Consider the following 23561-nt stretch of genomic DNA (forward strand, 5'->3'; position numbering starts at 1 on the left):
TTGATGGTGCTATATAAATAAATAATAATAATAATTTACTGCAGAAAAGTTACTATAGCACCCCAGAGAGCATGCAGCGCAGGGAAAAACACGTTAGGAAAGCAAAAGGACCCGTAGCACATACAATAGCCACATGTAGCAAGATTATAGGGAAAGCCAATGAGATGAGCTCATGTATCTCAATCTTCTTGATAATATTTTTTCTTTAGCTGACCATATGTGGGGAAATTCCCTTAGCGATAACCTCAAGAGTATTTTGGTAACAGAAAACCTGAATAACCTCAAGAGTATTTTGTTAACAGAAAACCTAAATAACCTCAAGAGTATTTTGGTAACAGAAAAGCTAGATTTCTTTGGGCAAGAATTTTAACACTGTGCCACATTTCCCTATGGAAAAAGAAGGGAAACAGTTAAGACCTGTTGCTTTTCAAGTTGCTGGTATGAACAAATTAAATGAAAAGTGACATTGGGTTCCAATGGTTTCTTTTATCTGTTTTACTGATAAAGATAGAATTCTGCCTTAAACATATACCCAAACCTTCAGGTCTTTCATCTGCAGAACAAAATTCATGAGTTCCTTGACCTTGCATGTCACATGGTAATGAAACAGCATAAATCAGTCCTATTAAAAAATGAAGTTTTTTAATCTTAAGTGCTGAAGAATCATTCTCCCCTTCCTGGCAAAATGAACCAGTTCATAGGCCATGATTATATATTAGTTACAGAACAGATAGTGATGGCGCAAGGAACAAAACATTAATGGATTCCAGTCTGACACCCAAGAGGAACTAATACTAACATGGATTTCGGGGTGGGGAATAAATGAAACCATTGACTCAATTTTACATGATGATAGTTCTAATATTTCGGCCAGACTAGGCATGGAATTTTTTGTTGAATGACAGACTTTGAATGTGTGTTTTCAGTTCTATTTTAGTTCTACTTGAACTTGTGCTTTCAGTTCTACTTCAGTTCTACTTCTACTTACATTTTCAGTTCTAGCTAGTATCTGGGGGACCATGGGATAATTCAGATTCCTGGATTTTATTAGATTGTAAGCCTATGCGGCAGAGTCTTGCTATTTACTGTTTTACTCTGTACAGCACCATGTACATTGATGGTGCTATATAAATAAATAATAATAATAATAATAGAGACAGTGCTCCAACCTCAGATGGAGGGGTCTGAGATCCCCGCCCCTCCCACCATTGTGAAGAGAACCAATGTGGCTGCTTTTCCAACCTCACAAAAACAACCTGGGAGATGAAGGAAAAGATGAAGGAGGGGAAGGGACTGGGGAAGCAGGGATATGAGCCTTCCCCAGCCTCCTTCCCTCCCCCTCTACAAAAAACATTCATCTAGCAAAAATGCAGACTGGGAGAAGTGTAGAGGAAACAATCACTTCTCGCTCTGCTTTGGATGCCCATCAGCCTCTGAGTTCAGAGGCTGATGGCCATCCCCACAGGATTGTGCCCTAAATGTCTATAGGCTGTAAAGTACCTAAATACTACCACCACACAGAAATAAGCCTATATAGATCATCCTAATGTAAAGCCAGGTATATGTGTATCTTGTTTTGAGATTTGGTAACTGCTGCTGAACTCAAAATTCTTCCATTGTCACTTTTGTTTTGAGATATTTGGAATGAAAGAAAAAGCAGCCCAGACCAAAGAAAGCTTTCTTTCAGTCCTCTTAACTTCTCTGCTACAATAATAATTAGGAGTTCTGGGCTCTGGATGTACTGCTGGATAGACAAAAAGAGTTTGACAGAATCACAAGGAAGGGTCCAAGCAATACATTAGATTGGAACATGTTGGTTGCCATCTCTTTGTGGAAGTGCATGACCTATCTTGAAAGAATCTACATAGACACACACCTGGTTTGCATATCATGGCAGCAATTCCTGGATTATTTAATCCAGGAAATGCACGGATGAATGGAGTGCACAAGACATGCACTTGTCATTTCTGCTTTTAATTGACAACCCAGGAACTGAATGTTTCATGACATGAGAAACCAGAAACTCTGGGTTATTTATTGGTTAAACAACCCAGAGTCAAACAAACAACAAACAGGGAATCGTTGGATTACCTCTGGGTTGTTTAACCCATAAAAAAACCAGAATTTCTGGCTTCGCACATTACAAAAACCCCAGTTCCTGGTTTGCTTGAGATACATGGATTGTTCAGGGAGAAACGCAGGTGGGTGGGTGTGGTTGTCATAGGAAAACAGCTCAGAAGGGAAGGGATTAAGCACCCCCTTTCTCCTCATCATTGCACTGATTAAATTTGGAGCCCCTTCCGGGAGTGGCAAATTAAAAATAATCTGGAGACACATATGACTCCTGGGTAGGGTCTAGTTTGGTCCTCAAATGCTACATGCACACAGGACCAGCCTTAAGAAGGGCAAGGCATTGAGGTCTCTCTTTCGCCTCCCTCTCATTTTAACACAATGAGACTGCATTGTTTTCTTGGATTTACATTAACTAAAAGAGTTTAGAAGCTTTTCGACACAAGGCCATTAATCCTCTGTCTGTATCTCCTTTTCGTTTCGTTGCAGAATTGAGATCCAAGCACTACACGAAGAGCATTTATATCTAAGTTTATATCTTGAAATAAATTCATATATGATCATATTCAGCTCTGGTTTTGTACATTTAGTTATAATATCAGATAGTATTTTACTCATTTATACTACCCCAACCCCAGAGTGAGTCAAAAATAAGAGAATTAGTGTTATCTTCACATTCCATATATTGCTCAAGAAAACAAAGGTACCATTATTTTGCAGTTGTTTTAATCTACTCACTTGAACAAAGGAGTTCCACACACAATACATTTGTATATTCCATGAGATTTGTGATATGTGTATTCTCCTTCAAAGGCACTGGAGAAACAAAACAAAAACAACAAAGTACTTTAACAATTAAGGAGTTCTGATTGTGTTAACGCTGAAATGGTTTGATCGGTTCTAACATTATATAGGCTACAATAATTAGCGTTTCATAATTTATGCAGTAATGCTTAAATTATGAAATGTTAATTACTGCAGACTATATTTTGTCTTTATTTAAATGACGAAATAAAAAGATATACATTAAAATCTGAATAGCAACGTAAATATCTCCTGCATAAGAAAAGCTACTAGTAAAATGTCACAGCACAGACTCACCTACAAGTTAGGCCAGACTTCTCCATCCTGACAATGTCCAGATGTGTTGGACTACAACTTTTATCAGAATGGTCAAAATTGTATCCCAGCACACCTAAAGGACTGGGGAAGGCCAAGTAAGGCATTTTCAGTTCAGCCCTTTAATTTGCACCTGACCATTAACATCATTTTAAAATACATTTTGATCCTAAGATTTTTTTTCTAACAACTTTTCCAGGTCTTATTTCTTACTGCTGATCTCTTTTATTAAACATAAATCACTAATATTAAGCATAAAGCACTAAAGAAAGATCATTGTGGAAGATGGGACACACAAGTATGTTCTAGCACCAAAAGAATAAAACTGAAACTGGGTGGGGGAAAGCCCTAGCCCACGATTTCAAGCTGTGTGAGCTCTATACTTTTATTTGAAAAGGAATATTACAGCTTTAAGGGAATATTTTTCTAAGTTAACAATCTTAAAGGCTAGGAGGTCATTCATCTAATACAAATCAGCTGTGCTACTCCAACAAAAAGTCTATGTGCTCTGCAGCTTGTTTTTATTATCCTTTCACCCTTTTTATGGGGTCCAATATTTTTTTATAAACAGGGTTTTTTAAAAAATGACCTAATCTCTGGTTGTTTGTGTGCACTAAATCATTTCACTAATCTTGTATGCAAAAGTGAATTACATGGCTGGATGGCGTCCTGAGCTGGATGGAGCGTCATCACCACCCGTCTGCTGTGGGGGTACAGACATCTTAGCGCCAGCGATACCCACTCAGAAAGCCTAGTAAATAGTACACTCCGACAGGAAGAGTGCTGCCAATTGACTAAGACTCCATATGTGGCAAAAAGGTCATTTTGGAGTTTGGAAGAGAAACAAGATTGCATCATTCATACTATAGGATCAGAAGCAGGCTAACGCCTGGTTCAACCCTCCATGGTTGGATCAAGGCGCCAAAGTTGTCAGACCTTGGCAAAGATGCTCATTCTTCATGCAAGAATCAGCTGAGAGAAGCTATATTCACTGCTGAAGCCTTGAGAGTGAGCTCTTTCTTGTGCTTTCTCCCTACCCACCCATTTAGAGCTTGCTTCCAAGGACTAAAGCCATGTGATGGCAGTTATTGAAAATATTTGACATTCCAGCCACAAATGAGCCAATACATACTTTCTCCACGTGTGTTTCAGAAAAGGAACTGTAGCGGAATTGAAATGAACAAAATTGAACACCCCCCCCCCTCTCTCTCTCTCTCTCTCTCGCACGCGCGAACGCTCTCTCTCTCCCAGCCAAAATGTCTATACTTACAATGACCACCTTCAAAAGTTCAGCCTCAATGGCACAAGGCTATTTCCCTTAGAGTTCTGCTTACCCTGGTGTCTTCCCAAAAAACAATGAATTTCTTAACTACCATTACTTCCACACATTTTGTAGTGACCTGAAAACAAACCCGAAATACAAGCCCAGAGACACAACAGCGTTCATTTTATATTTATGACGTCTGTGACCTTTTCCTCCATACTGCAAATTCCTGGCTGTTTCCTGGTGTTAATTTGTATAAGTCAGTAAACAAGAAACAAGTGCAGAATTTCTCGAAACGAACAAGCTGAGAAGAAGAGATCATAGCAGTACGGTGAAGGAGGAAGGGCACCCACTTCTTATTGACTGCATCTATCTTATCTTGCCTTACCTTTCAGTCCCTTTCTCCTGAGTTACATGGTACTGCAAGGGTGTCAGCCGCTTCCTCAGATCCTCCTGGGAAAAGACCACCTTACAGTTCTTTTTATCCCTACGTGACCCTGCAAAGGGAGAGGATACAGGAGAAGGAATCTTTTTACTTTAAACCCTGAATAATTGCTTTGGCTGCCAGCCAAAACACAGCTTCTGCATTCACTTTTCCAATGACCAGATTGGATCCTAATGTATTAGAGAGTCTCAGACTATTGCATCTTCCAATCCAGCTTTAAGACATCTGCTGTACACAAGGCAGGAGACTGTAGCGTAAGAGCAATAATGTGATACAGCCATAGCCTGCTCTATGCAGAAAAGTCACAACCATTGGCAAGGTTGTACATTCACAATAATAATAATAATAATAATAATAATAATAATAATAATAATAAGTAGTAGTTTATTTCTTACCTGCCTCTACCTCTGGATCGAGGTGGAGAACAACAATGAATACAAAAATACTATAAAATACATAAAACTGAGGTAACATCCTGAGCCTAAACCTATTTAATCATGACTTCCCAGTAAATATGCATAGGAGCACAGTCCTAATGCTGACAAGACATTCTATATTGTAGATAAAAGGTATTGGGCATATTATGCTTAACCCCAGTTTGGAGTAACTTGAAAATCTTGTAATTAGATGCGGTCAGTGGAGGCTGGCAGCTCCGATGTCAGTGAGGTGAAGCTCTTTTAGAGTTCTGACTGGTTTTGACAGAAACCCAGAGAGGATTCATCACCCCAGTGACATTGTTAATTTATTGGCAATTTAGAACCACACATTTGTTTTTGTTTTTTATTACATTAAAAAAGTATAGATGCCAAGAATGTCATCAACCCTATGCAGACCACAGCTCTATGGAGAGGACTTAAAAAGAAAAATCTTCTTCCCAGTGAAGTGCAACAAAAAGCCAATTTGGTGTTTCCATGTGTAATATTTTGAATGACTATTAAGTTCTAAGCATCAACTTTTTGGACTTTCTTTTTGAAAAGTCAACCACAGTAAGAATTCTCATTAGTCTGTTGACTATAGTAAGATTGTAAGCATGTGAAAAAAATCCTGCTAGTACAAAGTCTTTTAAACTGGGAACTACTGTGATTTGCTTAGTCTGGAATACTTTTAAGAGCTTGGCACAAAGCAATTTGAAGGATTAATTGCTGCTGTAAAGATAAATAAATTTCATTGATAACTTTGTCAACCTATCTCTGTTAAGATCTGCTACGAACCTGACACACTTTAATCTGATTTTGATTGTGAGCTAAATGGACTGCTAATCATTCTGCCTTGGGACAATTGAAGGTATATATACACAACCCCTGAAAAATACACACAATTCTTAAGAAACTCTTGGTTCTATGTTCAGTGCGTTCAAGCCCTTCCATTGGAGGCTGTAATTTGGAACTTTAGATCGAAGTGTATGGCATTTTAAAGGATTATCTGTTGCTGATAAGAGACAGATTAACTTTGCTGCATGGTCAATTTGTTTTTTTGTAAAATTCCAAGCACAAAACACTTCATCTGGAGGCTGCTAATTGAACACTGTCTCTTCTTGTCTTTGGAGTATCCAAAATCTTGACATACAGAACTGGAAAATGCTACCAATTGTTAAGGGAGAAATAAGCTGCAATCCAAATTTCCTGGGAAGAAGCTGCATTAAACAAAGTGGGGTTTACTTTTGAGTAAACATATATAGGATTGCATTGAAAGAGATCTTGTTCTTATAATTAATGCATCAATCAGTGAATTATTACAAGATGAACTAACATGACTAATTGACTGTTTGCTCTGTATATGGCATTAGAAGATATCATCTGCTGCTTGAACAGATTGAGGCTGTGATCTTATACCTATTTACTTGAGAGTAAATGCAGTGGAACTTACTTCTGAGTATACATGCATAGGATTCCACTGAAAGATGCATTGGATGAGAGATATTTATTGTTGCAAATTTAGTTGAAAGCCCTTTTTAGTTTTATGACTTTTTTTTTTTGCATCAAGCAATATAAAAGCGACAACTTACTTTGAAAAGATGTAGAATTTCTGATAAGTAGTATTAATATTAGTAAATGAAAAATCACTGTTAGTGTAGAGGCGTTTTAATTGGACATTGCATTTTAATTGTTTCACTTTTGTTGTTAATGGAAGTGTTCTTCTAAGAGACCTATAATAAGACCCAAATTACACATTACTTTGAAGATGTAACCAGTAGCTATGCACGTCTTATTCTAAAATAAGCACAAGGGGTCCAAATCTAAATTAGAACCTTGGTATAAGGAGTAGGGGCACTTTGCCCCTGCTGTGGTCCAGTTCTGCATCAGGTGCTCAGCACCTGAAAACTTTCCTTGCCAAAAGTGATCCTTTAAAACAAACAGATGGCAGTGAAAATTGGAGTCCTCCATCTATCCTATGCTCAGCTAGCAAGAGGCTAGCAGGGCAGGAGGAATGTTAGAGGCTTTTTTAGCCTCTCTGTCCTCTGAAGATGTATTTTATGTTAGACAGGCCTCTGAGGCCATTTAACTCAGTCACTTTGCTGGGGGCAAAAGCAGGAGCTCAGAGGTCTTTGGGTCCAGCAGATCCATGGCTTTTCTCTTCCTGTCCACTGGCCTGTCCTCAAAATACCCATTTTCTCCCCTTCTGAAGTTGTGATGTCAATTTTGGGAGAGGAAGACACCATGGAGTTTTCCACAGCAGCTGGGAGGGGATTGTTATTATTATTATTATTATTATTATTTATTTATTTATTTATTTATTTATATAGCACCATCAATGTACATGGTGCTGTACAGAGTAAAACAGTAAATAGCAAGACCCTGCCGCATAGGCTTACAATCTAATAAAATCATAGTAAAACAATAAGGAGGGGAAGAGAATGCAAACAGGTACAGGGTAGGGTAAGCAGGCACAGGGTAGGGAAAAACTAACAGTAGAAAGTAACAGTAGATTGTGGGGAGATCCATCATTAGATCTCCTCCTTCAAGGTCAGAGTCCTACATCTTCCTATTTTATTTATTTATTTATTACAGTTATATACCGCCCCACAGCCGAAGCTCTCTGGGCAGTTCACAAAGGTTAAAACAGTAAACATTAAAAAGTATACAAAATTTTAAAACCATCAGAAACATAAAAACAACAGTATAAAAACATCAGTATCCATTTAAACAACAACAGTTCTGGGGTCCATTAAAAAACAAACAAACTTAACATATGTTGTTAAATGCTGTTAAATGCCTGGGAGAAGAGAAAGGTCTTGACCTAGTGCCCAAAAGATAACAATGTTGGTGCCAGGTGAGCCTCATCGGGGAGATCATTCCATAATTGGGGGGCCACCACTGAAAAGGCCCTCTCCCTTGTTGCCATCCTCCGAGCTTCCCTCGGAGTAGGCACTTGGAGGAGGACATTAGATGTTGAGCACAGTGTACAGGTAGGTTCATGTCGGGAGAGGCGTTCCATCAGGTATTGCGGTCCCAAGCGGTCCTATGGCTGTCTAGACACTGTGTAATGGCCACAGGATTGTTTTCTTTGACTGCTTAAAAGCCATCTAGCTAAGTCTCCTGAACACACTTATTCTAGGATTGATTTCTTTATTTCCTGTATAATCTTAATGAAAAGATTAACAGAATGTGAACATCTCTGATTATGTTTCATTATTTTAGGGTAAAATATGAAAAGATTATAACAGTTGAGGAATAAATCAATTATTGCTATATTATATAGTTAAAAAATGAGTGATGACATCAACCTTTTCTTTCAAATTAACATAATCCCTAAGTTACATTTATACAGTGTGGGATGTTTTTTAAGGGATGCATAAGGGGCAAGTTTGATATAAATCTAAGCTTCTAAAATGTTAAAAATTGAAATAAGGGGCGTCATTATAGCTAAAATCCAAGGATTAGAAAGCAGATGTAAGAAAGACCCTGAAGAAGAGAGTCCAACCAAATAGCTGAATTTATCAGACATAGCAGGGTGTTTTTTTAGCATACTCAAGAGAAAAATACTTTGAGTTTGTAAACAAATTTGGGAAGTTCCTAGCATTTAAAGCTAAGCAGTTGAAAGAAACTCTTCCTATTCAAATCCAAATTATAGATTATTAATATGAATTGTATGCCTCAAGTAATCTTTCAATAGAGCAAACAGAATATTTTAAAATTAAAATATCACGTTTGCAAAATTATTTGACATTGATAAATGTGAAGGACAAGGGGTCTGACCTGGGTTTTGCTTTAATTCAATGTTGCTTTTTGTGGCTGCCAAAATGTGTACATTAATGTGGTTTGAGCTTCGCTGTCCCAGGCTTGGGTGGGAGGGAAGGAGCTGGGCACGCCTGCCAAGGTCATCTTTGCCTAGCATTTCCAACTCCCCCTGTAGCACCTGGGGATTATCAGAAGTGCTTAGAAGTCAACTCATTTCAGCTGTGGGAAAGAATGTGGGTCTTCCTCCTGTTGGGAGGGGTCGCCAGAGGCCCAGGAAGGGCAGTGGTTGGTTGGGATGGATCATGGGGCCAGGTGGCCGAAAAGGGATAAAGTGTCTAGTGTGGAAGGGTCTCCATCTTCTTTGCTGGATGACACGCGTGTCAAGGGAAGATCAGGTCCGGGCAGTCAGGGGGGACTGCTCGGAGTTAGTTAGGTTTTTCTTATGTTTTAAGTGTTGGGGTACTGTGGACAAGGTCAGCCGCCGTTGCAGCTGGGTGGTAGAATGACTGATGGTTTTATTGGGGTAATCGCTAGCTTCCTTCCCTCAGCTTTGTTTCTCACTCCTTTTTTCCCACTCCCTTCCTCAACCTTCCCTCTTTCCCTTTTGCTTAGCTTTTACTGACCAAGGCCTTACATGTTAGTCTTAGTGGTGTTAATAAACTTGCTTTGGTCCCTAATGTGTGTTTGTGCTTTATTCTTGGAACATCTGGCTCATCCTGGTTGTGGGCAGGGCTAGGGAGGCAGGTTGCCTGGGAGTTTAGGATGTTTGGTCCAGGAGCCTACCTTGCTGGGACATCAGGTGGACCCTGACTTCCGTTACAATAAACACCTTCTGAATGTAGATGCAACACAGGTGAAAAGGAATGAAAAGGCCATGTTTTAATGGATTATCTGCAGAATTCTGTTTAACTTTAAAAGATCAACTTCTTACTATACTAATCTGTTTACTAAATGGAATACGCAACAGTAAAAGCAATCCTTAACCTTGGATGAAAACTTGCATTACTCATTCCAAAGAAGGGGAAGCGCCCTCAAATGTAAAATGCTGTTATCCTATAGCTTTGCTAAATCAAGACATGAAGGGAGCCATCCTATGGCCACTAGACACTGTCTGCTCACCCTGCCCTTGCTGCCTCATAGCCGGTGTGGTTCTCTCTACCTTGGCTCCTTCTCTGTCCTTGGGAATGGAGCTGCAGGGCAGACAGAGCATGAAGGAGAAGGTCCCCACGGTGTTCTGTCTGCCCTGCACTGGATAGTTATTAGCCTTCAAGTTTGGAGGCTTATGACTATCCCAAGAGGATTGCACCCTAAAACAATGTTATCTTAGCCAAAACACTGAATTCCATTTACATATGTTCCTAACAATCAAATGAGGGTATTTCAAAGGACATATCTTTAAAGATAATACTAGGAAATCAATAAAGTTAATATAAAGGGAATAAAGTTCAACAAACAGCTATTTTAGACTTTCTTGTCACTGAGAAGGCATTTGATAGAGTTGAAAAGAAAACGTTGGAGTTTCTTAATTAAAATATTTATAGCCAAACAGAAAACCTAAATGTATCCTTAGGTTAAGATGGGTTAAAAAGCATTGGTATATTTGTGTGGATGGGTTAAACAGCATTGGAATATTTTCAGCAAGAAAGGTCCATGCAATGACTTTTTCAGCTATATTGGTTGTTCAACAAGATTGTAGAGGGGGGGAAAGACATACAAACTTGGAAGCCTTTTCATATTAGCAGGTTTCAGGGCAAACACACATTTGTTGAAAACAATTCAAATATATTCATTCAAAATTGCTGATGAAGCAGACATTCCTACCCTGATACAGTTAAGGAAACCCACAGGCATAAAATTGGCTTATACACTAAACTCTGGATTGAGAACCATGGATGCAAATTGGACACACGCTGAAATCAGTGTGACGATGCAGGCTATCCAGAATGCATTGCTTTAAATGGAATGGCCATTCACACCCATACTCATATGTAAGCAATTATACTTTAACACTGATCATATGTAATTAAAGCTGGGTCAGGACTACTATACAGCTATATCGGAAAATTGGTTTTCTTATTCCAGATAGTACATCCATCTGTACCAGGAGTGCAGGCCCTGGGGCCAAATCCAGTCTTTCAGGTGTCCTAATCAAGCCCCTCACGGTTCTTACAACACCATGTCCCTTTCTCCCAACCACTGATCACTGGTTTCCTGGTTTTTGTGCCACTTTTTGATATTCTAAAAGGTTGAAATTTATCTCCTAAGGCTTAATTACGGGTACTAAAAGCTTTAGGTCAAAATATACTGACATTTTCGGGGGAGAGAGAGGTTGTCCCGCCCCTTTTGCTTTCAGCCTACCACTAGAATGCGGCCCCCAAGAGCATCTCCAAAGTGACATTTGAGTCATGGATTGAAAGAGGCTCTGCACCCTTGATCTATATGGTGACTTGCCCATGCACTGTTTGTGGTGTGAATGATGGTTCCATTCCATTGACCCTCTTGATGAGTTCAAAAGTCTGTCTAGAGAGAAAAAAAATCAAGAGGAAGATGGAGAAGCAAAAATCACCTCAGTCTTTCCTTCTGCCCTGCCAGTAGCAGCCTGATAGGGCATAGGATCCTTGGAAGTCTCCAAGATCAGAGGCTTCCATGTAGTGAGTGTCAACCCAATAGGGTTGTGTACCTGGTCTCATAGAACTTAAGATGACTTAAGTCTGAGTTGGCTTATTTAGGATTTCACTGTTTGAGGAATTTCTCTCTCTTGGTCTTTGACCAGTCTTAACAGACTGAAATTCAGACTGGTACAGGTGGACAAACGTAAGTATCACCCTAATTTCATGGTTCTTGTAGGCTAGATATATATATTTAAAATTATATCCAGAAATCACGCAGGTGTTTTAGGGGAATAAAATTAGCTTTTGCAATTACTGAAAGACTCCTGCTTGATTATTGAAATACACAGTCTTTACAAATGTTGGTTAGTAATAGATATATACTCATAAAGAAAGCAATTGTGTTCTCAAAGTAGAGTGACCAAAACTATCCATCTGTATGTCATTTAGCACAAGAGAAGAAACGGCAGGTTTAAATTACATGGTATTGGATTGCAATTTCCTAACATTGGATGCTTTTCTGCTTTTTTACCTTTAGTCATTACTAAGGAGTGTTCATAAAAAGTAGCTTAAAGAACAGATGCTTTCAAATAATTTAAGCAAATATGTTTTTTTCTTCCCTTTCTTCAATTTTTATTTAAAATAAAAAAGAAATACATGCTGCTGCTAGTCACTATCAACTAACTCTGTTAACTATTTGCAGATAGGAAGAATAAAATCAAAAACATGTGATAGAAGTAAATACTACAGACATTAAAAGCTTAGCTGTTGAATTTAAGGTACTGAAAATAAACTTTTTATTTCATAGATTAGAAATTACTTTTGATCTAAGCACTCTTGAAAAACACAGTTTTCTGCTGTGAGCTCTCTCATTAATTGCTGCAGTGCCCTTGTTTTAATGGGAGGCTTTGAAAGACCACCGTTTGTAGCCCCATTGTTAGCTTAAATCTTATTTTGGAGGAGGATAAAGACTTCATTTCAGTTTTCTTTGTTTGTCTTACAATAATCACTAAAGGAGTATTCACTGAAATTTGCAGGAATGTGCCCTGTGTCATAACCGACAAATTATTTGGTTTTGGTGCACTTAAAGGTCACCTTCCAAATTAGCAAGATTTTCCTACATCCTGGCTTCTCAACCTTAAATATAAATATTGTTTCCGAACTGTAAGTGAGGTTTGTGCTATATAACATTCTGTTGCTTATTTTAAGAACTCGAGTGCTGGAGGCTTATACTCAGAATATGCTTTCTTGAACTGCGAAGTCTTTCAAAGGTTTACATAAAAGCAAAAGGAAGGCTTTGCATTCCTCAGGTATGCAACACTTACACTATCAAACTATTTGAGGACTAATCTTAAAAACCCAGAGACATGTCAATGTTGCCTTATTGTATAAAATTTTATTTAGAATGTAAATCATCTAAATCCACAGCTACAAAAGAATATTTGTGTATTTGTTTATTTTCTACATGGCATTCTCAATCTTAGGGGCTCAGAACAGTTAACAATGTATTAAGAACAAGCCCCCAAAATCTAATGAGAAAAATCGCTGCTTGTTGGATTTCAATTTATCCTTGGCCAACATAAGCAAATTTGAACTAAAAGATCTTAAAGGACTAAAGAGGAGCAAATGGCCATTGAAGAACTTTTTTTAAAAAAAAGCATGCTTATTTATTTAAAATATTTATATATCACCTCTCCTTGACCTAAAACCAGTTACTATTTTAAAAAATAACCAGTTACGATAAAACAAATCTAAAACAAAATAACAGAACCACCAGATTATGTGTGCTTCCGTTCTAGAAATGGTGCAGTGAGGTAGCACTGGTATTCTAAAAAGGGGTTATATATTTTTCTTTTTTATACTTTTGATGTGATTCTGTTGCTGCATATTGTTTTATTAAATATACTGTTTTGTTCTCTCTTGTTTTCTTACAAGTAAGTTGCTTTGGGAGTGCTTCAGGACCTTCCAGTAGATGGATAAAGTTAAGGCTTTGCCAAATTTCCTGGGAAAGGAAATTCTGCAGCTGAGATCACTTTTCTGCATTCAGTTATGATCTTGACTTGGTGCATAAATGGTGGGTTTAACTGAAATGGATGAACACAGGTGGAAGTGGTCTTAGATATATTGGAACCAGTCCATTTAGGTCTTTTAAAATCTTCAGCAAGATCCTTAATTGAGCCTGGAAGGTACTTCAGAACTGGTGTAATGTGCTTCCAAGAACCAAATTCTACCCATTTTGCACAAGCTACAGTTTCTAATCACTACCAATGGCAGCAAACTGCATTACAGTGGCCCATGCCCAAGGTTATGAAGCCACGAATGATCATTGTTTGGTCTTTATCAGTGAGAGACTGCCAGTTTTCTCACCAAGTACATGGCCGCACACTGTAACCTGAATATCTCAGTTAAATGAAGCATCCAGGAGCACCATAAAGCTGCAAGCCTAAGTGACCAAACCAACCACCAATTATTGGAATGCATATCTGTCATAAGAACATAAGAAGAGCCATGCTGGATCAGACCAAGGATCCATCTAGTCCAGCTCTCTGTTCACATAGTGGCCAACCAGCTGTTGACCAGGGACCCACAAGCAGGACACTGTGCAACAGCAATCTCCCACCCATGTTCCCAAGCAACTAGTGTATACAAGCTTACTGCCTCTCATATTGGAGGCTGCACTTAGCCATCAGGACTAGAAGCTCTTGATAGCCTTCTCCTCCAGGAATTTATCCAACCCTCTTTTAAAGCCATCCAAATTGGTGGCCATCACCACCTTTTGTGGTAGTGAATTCCATTGTTTAAATATGTACTATGTGAAGCAGTACTTCCTTTTATGTGTCCTGAATCTCTGATTAATCAGCTTCATGGGATGACCCCAGGTTCTAGTATTATGGGAGAGGGAGAAAAATGTCTCCCTATCCACATTCTCCACACCATGCATAATTTTGTACACCTCTATCATGCCTCCCCTTAGCCTCCTTTTTTTCCAAGCTAAACAATCCCAGTTGTTGTAACCTTCCCTCACAAGGGAGATGCTCCAGTCCCTTGATCATTTTAGTTGCCCTTTTCCCAGCTAGTTCTATCTTGTCATTTTGTACATCCATATCCTATCCCCAACCATGGGGAGACACCAGGAGATAGTCAATAAGGGTCAGGAGCACAATAAATTCAGACAACTATCTATATGTTCTTGAAACCAGGGGGCCATTGACCTTCTGCAAGGTGGAAAGACTGAAGAAGGTGTAGGATCAGTTAGTCATGAAATTCACATCCAAGGTAGGTTTTTCAATTTGAGACCATTCAAATGTGCAGAATTGGACTGTACAACCTCTTATCTATGTTGGATGAAGCATCATTGACAATCTCAGAGAGTAAACGATCAGCCTCTCTCAACTAGCTGATTTTTCTGCTTGCTGCTCTTTATTTTTATTCCTTGTTAAGATGCTTTGAATATGGTTTTGTTAGAACCATTTAAAATTAATGAACAACTTCACCAACTAGGTCAGGCACAAGTTCAACTTGCAAGTGCTTGCCTTCATACTCCTAAACAGACCCTCTGACTCAGCAAGAAAAAAGACTGAAATGAATGTTCCCTGGCCGATGGCTGGGTGGCCACTGTGTGAACAGAGTGCTGGACTAGATGGACCCTTGGTCTGATCCAGCACCAGGGCACCTCTTACGTTCTTATGATCCAAGAGCCTTCAGCATCTCAAAATGGTGACTGCAAGCTGAACCAAATCACCATGCATCCAATTTGGGGGGGGGGGGATAACATTTGTGAAAATGTGTTTCTAATAGCTGAGCAATAAATTCCTTTTTTTCAGTTTCAAGCCAGAATTGTCTGCTGGAAGCACTCTGTTAAAACTATAGGAACCTTATTGCTAAAGACAATGGAAAGAAGATTCAAATGTTCTACTCAGGTTTCTCGTGTTTTCAATTGTAAGGCATGGTCCTACCATTAGGAGTCTCCCATTACGTGGCCATTGCATATGAACCTTTGTGTTTTCTCTTTAGAAATGTTTTACACCCATAATATATTTAGTAATCTGGATGGATTTTATATTTCCTGTTATTGTTAAAGGAAGGTCAGCATTGAAACTAATGAGAGTAAGCTTAAATCTAAAATCTTCCAATGAAGTTGATTATGGACTAGCCTGTCATTTACTGCAGGGATGGGCAGGAGGTAGCTTAAGGATCTACTGGTAGATCTTTGGGTGGTTTGCAATAGATCAGCAAGAGTTTCAAACTCCCATAACAATAATAAGTTTTAGATCTAACGTAGACTTTTAGAAGCCTTGATCTGTAGTAACTCAGATGTAGATTTGGTTTTGGGTATGCCTGCCATCCCTGTGTATGGCTCCATTTGATAGACCTCAGAGGTTCTAGAAAAAACATAGATCCTGTAAGCCCTTTCTTGATTTAATGTAGGTCATCACGTTTAAACTTCTTGTGATGAAGGTAAGAAATCTAATACTAGTGCTACATTAAGCAGCACATAATTATACTTCTGTAATAACATGGGCAGTTGTAACTTCCACATGTTCACCTCTTGAATGTTAATTCAGATTAGATGTAGTTAGATTTTGACAAATATCACCTTTGTAAAAGTCTAGAAATCTTTTGGAGGGCTAGGCTTTAGTAAGGTACAAGACTCCTACTACCAGCCAATGTCCTTGCTTACAAATCTTTCCTCCCTGCTTTGCTACCAAAGGCCAGGTGGTCTTCAAGGAAAAAACTCCTTGAAGACTGGTTTTCTAGATTCTCCTTGGCCTCTCAACCTGTTTTAATATCCAATCCTTCTACCACAAACTAAATTTCATTAGAGGTATTCAATATAGGTCCCGCCAGTGAAACAGGTTCCTGGATCCACTGTTTCACTGCCATAGATTCATTGGGGAATATTTGCTCCATGGTATGTGCTTTCTGTAAATCTGATTGTATTTTGTAGGCTATCAATCTTATTCTAAAAATTGAAAATGTAGTATAATTTTACATTTGAGAAGGAGGGAAAGGAGCAAGGTAATGTCAGTAGAGAATGATCCAGTAAAATAAAGGGTAGCAAAGGCACATCTGGATAGTAATTGGACACCATGGAAAGCACAACATATCTAACCCTTTATCTTTTGGAGATGAACAACTAACTTGGCTCAGTATTTTCTTGTATATATAGTAGCTTTGCTACACAGCTGATCTTCCTGACCACCATGCACCTCAACAGAGAAGCAGCACAATACCCTAGAGAGTCACACACAGTGCTGCTCTCACCATTGAAGGTGCTTCATAAAACAGGGATTGAACACAGAGTTATGGATTGTCAGAAATATTATGCAGTGTGTGTGTGTGTGTGCATTTGCGTGCGCACACACACAGGCTCCAGATTTTCCTGAAGTCTCTTTTCCCAGCACAGGGAAAAAACGTTTACAATGAAGTCTAGTTTTGCATAGTTTGCTGCCAGTTTGGCATAGCAGCTAGAGTGTTGGACTGGGAATTGAGAGATTCAGGTTCTAGTCCCCACTCGATCATGGAAGCTCACTGGGTGACTTTAGGCCAGTCACAGACTCTCAGCCCAGCTTACCTCACAGGGTTGTTGTTGTGAGGATAAAATGATGGAGGAGGATTATGTATGCCACTTTGGGTTCCTTGGAGGAAAAATATTGGGATATAAATGTAATAAATAAATTCAACAGGCAGGTTCTAGCAGGTTTCATTTGCACCAGGAGCTAATGGGTCTTCATTGCCCATTCAAAACCAAGACACCACAAAATTATTTGCATTACTACAGGGATAGCTCACAATAATATATAGTTGCTGGAGAAATCCATCCCTGCCCTCTCCAGCTGCTGTGAGGATTGCAGCTATGCTCAGAGGGAACAGGGAAGTCTGGTGGGGTTAGCAGATGAGGACATTGCTCCTGCTGATTGGAAAGTTCTGGTGCTTTGATCCTTTGAGCCCGGGCTCCACTACACCACTGTAACCCAGTGGAGGGTGAGGCTCCAATCTTGCTGAGGCTGTAAATCCATTCTGGGCTTCACTAGGAATCATCCAGAGCTCTAAAGGAGCTATCCAAGATGCTGAACCTTATCTCCAAAGTAGATTCAGCACCTTGGATAGCTCCTTTAGAGGTCTGGCTGGTTTTGACTAAAGCCCAGAATGAATTGACAGCCCCACCAGAATTGGAGTCACCAGCAACAGCAACAAATAGTGGTCCCTAATTGGGATGCGCATCCCAACCTGCCAGTGCAATGAAGCTCAGATGAGCATCAAGATGTGTACAGTAATGAGCAAGGTGTCTTCATAAATGAACATATTATTCAAAATATCTTCCAAGGGTTGCATTCCAGAGGTCAGTGAGATCATGAATCCGCTTATAGTCGTGCATGAAGACTTAATATATCCTAAATGTAAAGGAGAATAGACTTTTCACATTAAAACTGTCTGTTATTCATTAACGTCAGTTAATAAAATTCAGTATTAAATACATACAAAAATAATTAACATGATATGCCCAATACCTTCATATAGACATATTGTCATTTCCACTGTGAACATAGAGATATACTTTATAAATGGCCTTTAAATATACCGCAATGAAACACTGCACAGTATTTTATCTAAAACTTTATTTGGAAAATGAACACTTTGATGTTAAGGAGCATCCATGTTTTTAGAACTTCTTCCTCATTAATTGAATTAAAATTACATTTAATTCTAAATCTCTAGGGAGAGCAGGGAGAGAAAGCTTTCTACTGCATGCAAAAAGTGATGCAAGCAACAGAAGAGTGTGAAAAGAGGACAGTGCATTTTTTTCAGAGAGGAGTGAGCTCATTCAATGCAAACTCACAGCAAAGCAAAGTATGTAAGTATATTCCTCTATATAAACATGGTGCTCTGCTACAGAAAATATTTTTGCAATAGGTATTTCCTGGAGAGGAGAAAGCCGCCTGAAGGAAGATTTGATTTTCCCCTTCCAAATTTACCTAACTATTTGATAAAAACAATTAAAATTTACCCAAACATTCAAAGAAAAAATTAGGACACAAAATTATAATATAATTTCCAACAAATATAAATATTTGTTGGAAATTATTTTAAAAGCACCACTCAAGTGCCATGTGGAAACATGATTAATACTTTTTATAGAATAAATTTGTTTGTTTTACACATATTTTTTTTAACAATGTAGATAAATTATCAGTTGCTTCATGCATTTGAAGGCTTCCAATTCCCCTTAGTATATGCAAAGGAATACATAATTAGTGCCATCTACTGGAAATGTGGAGTAATGATCACTTACGCTGAAATTTATGCAGATCATGTATTAATTTAAAAGAAATTTGTTTCTAAATGAGCCCTTGCCCTTGTAATTAAAAAGAAACCCCAAGCTTTATCATAGAAACATTAAAATGCACTTATAATAACTACAAATATTTACTACAGAAATAATACAAGCTCTAGATGACTGGCAACGTTTGGAAGAGACCAAAGAAGGGTCCGAACCTCAGGACAAGGGAAAGTATTTGAGACAAAACGTATAGCATATGGATACCTTCAGAGCTATATAAAAATTCATCTATGTAACACTTCAAAGGAGTCAGGTGTGCTCTTAAATCTCCCAGCTCAAATTTATGCACATATAAGCCACACTGTACCTGTATAACCTTATGGGCATACCATATTATTAATTTCATTATCTCTTATTAATGCACACTTAGAACTCCTGTTTCAGTCATTAAGGAAAAGTATACCTAAACAAGAGAAAATAGACTTTTTTGCTTAGCCCCACTTATTTTGGGGGAGCAAGCTCCCACCTTTGGGAAACCACAGTGGGTCAGGGCTATTGGTCTCATGTCCTGTTTGTGGACTTCTGACAGACATCTGGTCGGCCACTATGAGAACAGGATACTGGAGTAGCTAGGATTCTGCTCTGAACTATCAGGACTCCTCTTATATTATTCCAACATTTTGTAATAAAGCCCCAGAGGTGGGAGGTAGAGAAGGAGATGACATGCCTAGCATTATGAATGCCTAGGATAGCACTATGGCCAAGCATTTGCCTAAAGCTGTTCTCCCCAACAGCTTTATGTTGTGCACTTCAAAGATGCTACTGGAGCTTTTCGCCAATGTGTCCTTTGGCATATTAATTAAATATCAGCATTCATTCTTGCGTTGTTCACATTTGGACCATTTCTTCTTATTTAATTTTTTTGAATAGCTTGCATAGGGAATTCATGTCTAGTCATCCTCCCATTGACTGACGCTCAAAATGATGCCTCCCCCCATGCACTATTCTTTTAACACCACATTTCCTGTCCAAAATATTCTGCCTATGAACTGTCCAAGCTTTCTTCTCCATTGAACTGATTTAAAAACAAAAATAAAACCCCACAACTTTCTCTGACAATGGCTTTACAATGCCTTCCAGTATCAATTCCTGTACCAGCTGCTAGCTCCCATCCATAATCTTGCTCCTTCCTCAGTTCCAAGAAAGAACTCCCTTAAGAGTTCATCTCATTCCTGCTCTTCCTAAACAGCTCTATGTTGTGCACTTCAAAGATACTACTGTAGCTTTTCTCCAATTTGACAACTAAAAAACTTCTCCTATTTCATGTGATACAGGAGTCATCTTATGGCTATAATTTATAGCTTTATTGTATCAAATGTTTTTCTGTTTTATACTTGTGAATGCCATTGGCTATAAACAATAACTTAAGAGAGAAATAATTTATAGCAGGGAGAATGAGGGCTTAAAAAAACCATTTTTCTTCCTTTAAAAACTATGCAAAATTTCCACCATTTCCTAAGAGCAACCATGACTAAAGCCCCCTCCCACACCTTTCAATTTACTGTGATGCAGTTTAATTTGATTAAAAAAATAGTGCTAGGATAATAGTTAAGGCAACTATTATTAACATGAGGATTACATCGTTATTTCTTTCTTTGTTTGAATTGAAAAATACTGGGCGTTTCTAAATGAGGCTTTTATCTCACACGTTTACCGAGGCTTCTACTACCAGATACTTTGCAAGATTAAGGTCAGCTCCTTTACACATGCTTCTTTCCTGGGGGATTTTTTTCTCTGCCTTTCTATATGTTTCATTATACAACCACTAGATGGCACTGTGGTATAGCAGAATTGCACAATTTCATGAGAGTCATTCCACCATTTCTAAATAATACCATACTTTCCTCCTTAGGAGGGGTGGGGAAATTGTGATAATAGTTGCAAAGCATAGGAGAGGCCCTGGAGGATAACATTGTGTAAAGAAACCACAAACTAATGTTCCAAAGTGCCCAAGGCACACTACTACACAATATATATACAGGGATAAATAGTGATCATTAACCTTATTTATTTACAAATATACCTGATGACCTGCATGATCATAGATGACAACTGTGCATACAATTTACTCATAAGACAATCATCTTTTTACAATAAATACTTTCTAATACACAATATACATATATCACAGTCACAGTTTTAAGATACAGTCAAGTGCTGGTAATGACATCAAAGTAGTACTGTTTCAACTATATTTCTAGTACAAGATTGTGTTTATTTTCTTAATTCTTATCAGCGTTAAGAACTTGACAGGTCTCCAGATTATTATCCTGTTTTCAGCTGCTATTTGTGTTTCTCCAGGCTTGAGGCATATCGACTATTGTTCATTTTGGAGGCTTCAACCCCACAATAATCTTTGGAGGTGTCTAACCCACAATAATTAACTGGGTTCAGCCAACTCGTCGTTTGTTGCGTTTCTTCCGTCGAAGCTATTGCGAAAACAGGATAATAATCCGGAGACCTTTCAAGTTCATAACACTGATAAGAATTAAGAAAATAAACAAACACAATCTTGTACTAGAAATATAGTTGAAACAGTACTACTTTGATGTCATCACCAGCACATGACTGTATCTTAAAACTGTGACTGTGATATATGTATATTGTGTATTAGAAAGTATTTATTGTAAAAAGATGATTGTCTTATGAGTAAATTGTATGTACAGTTGCCATCTATGATCAGGCATATTTGTAAATAAATAAGGTTAATGATCACTATTTATCCCTGTATACATATTGTGTAGTAGTGTGCCATGGACACTTTGGAACATTAGATTATTTATACTACTGCCTTCCTTCTTTTTGCAAGAAACCACAAACTACCATGAATGAGCACTCATGAGGGCACAATAAAAACTTTATGTAGAAAGGTTCATTTTCAAATTTAAGAAATTGCATCATATGTGGGAGGGGCAAGAAGCTAAACACATTTTAAACAAACCTATGAAGTATGATATACCTTTAAACAAAGACTTCCAGCTTCAATGTTTTAGAAAGCTAAAAGTTTAGCAAACTGTAGCATGTTATTTTCTGTAGCAGAAACACCCACTCTACTAAGAGGGACCTCCATATGCATGACCACAACAAGTAGCACCCATTCAACCTGAGGGAAGACCACAGGCTCGCAGGGCCACTGGCTGGCTCTTGGTCACCAAATGCAGTAGGTTGAATGCAGACATCACTGTAATATCCTCACCAACACAACCAGAGGCAAAGAACAGGGACAAGAGCTGAGTAAGGAAAAAAAAGATGAAAATAAAATTAAAACATCAAAAATGTTAGATACATTCACAGCAAAACTGATGGTTATGATTTATTTCTGAAAGGAAAAATACAGTACTAATATTCTAATTATGCATTTATTAAGTGAGTTTTTCTCATTCCTTGCCACTGGTGTAGTGCTTGATTCATGTTAACACAACATAATTTATCACAATGACACAATAACGTATCTTACTTAAAAATAAGACCCAAAAATGGCAATTCAAAGATGACTGAAAAGTGATCACATGAAAAATTCAGAAAGTAAACATTAGATTTGTCCTTTTCACTGATTAGTATATAATTAGATTGCATGAATGTTCCAGTTTCCTTAAAAATAATGTGGTACCTTCTGTTACATAAGTGATTGGCATCTTAAAACTGTTTAATACTTTCCCCTTTCAAACAAGAAGGTGGCATGAAATGTCTCCATACGTAATGTGTGCATTGCATGGAGCTCCTCAGAGGAATAGCAGGAGATGCAATGAGGAAAGTTATATGAGGAAAACTTATAACAACATAGTTGAAATGCAGCTGCTCATGTAATAACCACTCAGACACTTTTTAGAAGGTGAAATGATATAAATATGTTGTGCAAGGTTACACCCATTATTCTGTGCTATTCCCATTCATTTTTATAGGTTTGTCCTGACATTTCCAATAGATTGCACATAAGATATAATACAAAACTGCAAATTAGCTCCACTAATTCTGCATCCTGACATCAGCTTCCTGCCCTGTTGGTTATACAATTTAAAGCTAAACCAGAATTGCAGGAAGCAGTATAAATAAAAAGTGCTACAAATCTTCACATATGTTTTTAAAAGGGATCTGGGTGATTCTTTATGTAGAATCTTTAAGCAGTCTAGGTTCTTCCTGCTAATTCTCTGATGTAGCATTTGGCCAAACAGGGTCAGTATGGGAATTGAAAGAGTAGCCATGTGGATTGTGGCCATGGGGTGCTGTGTCCCAACCCCCCAGAAACCCTCTACCCACAGGCATCCACAGAGCAGGAAGAAGGCCCCGAAGGGTAATATTGAAATAGTTCTTGCTCAATCTTAACTTCTGAAAAATATAGGACCCAAGTTGTGCAAGCACAAGCACCTGGCATGAGTGGAGCTCCATTCCCGCAAAATGCCCCTGCCCGATTTTCAGAGGTTCCCTTCTCCCAATGCAGCCAGAATCTAAGCTGTTCAGGAGGGTCCCTCCAAAAGCTCTGGAGAGGCTTTGGGGAAGTTCAGGGGGAAGGGGTGGGATAGGAAAGATCTGTTGC

At 38.4% G+C, this 23561-nt stretch overlaps 2 protein-coding genes across 6 annotated transcripts in view; both read right to left on the minus strand.

Moving 5' to 3' along the window:
- LEMD3 (LEM domain containing 3) overlaps window positions 1-23561 on the minus strand; it is a 278836-nt gene that overhangs the window by 210791 nt on the left and 44484 nt on the right. The window lies entirely within an intron of this gene.
- Window positions 1-23561, minus strand: part of MSRB3 (methionine sulfoxide reductase B3) — a 95264-nt gene that overhangs the window by 56825 nt on the left and 14878 nt on the right. For 3 of the 5 annotated variants that reach the window (XM_063133926.1, XM_063133921.1, XM_063133922.1), the window contains 2 exons: window positions 4842-4950; window positions 2809-2886 (listed from right to left, as the gene is read on the minus strand). In XM_063133926.1, the coding sequence (XP_062989996.1) occupies window positions 2809-2886; window positions 4842-4950 (187 nt within the window). Of the gene's footprint in view, window positions 1-2808; window positions 2887-4841; window positions 4951-22130; window positions 22258-23561 lie in introns of all 5 variants that reach the window. The other 2 variants (XM_063133925.1, XM_063133924.1) reach the window with 1 other exon arrangement.

This window comes from Elgaria multicarinata, chromosome 9 (genome assembly GCF_023053635.1).
Source record: "Elgaria multicarinata webbii isolate HBS135686 ecotype San Diego chromosome 9, rElgMul1.1.pri, whole genome shotgun sequence".
Classification (NCBI taxonomy): domain Eukaryota; kingdom Metazoa; phylum Chordata; class Lepidosauria; order Squamata; family Anguidae; genus Elgaria; species Elgaria multicarinata.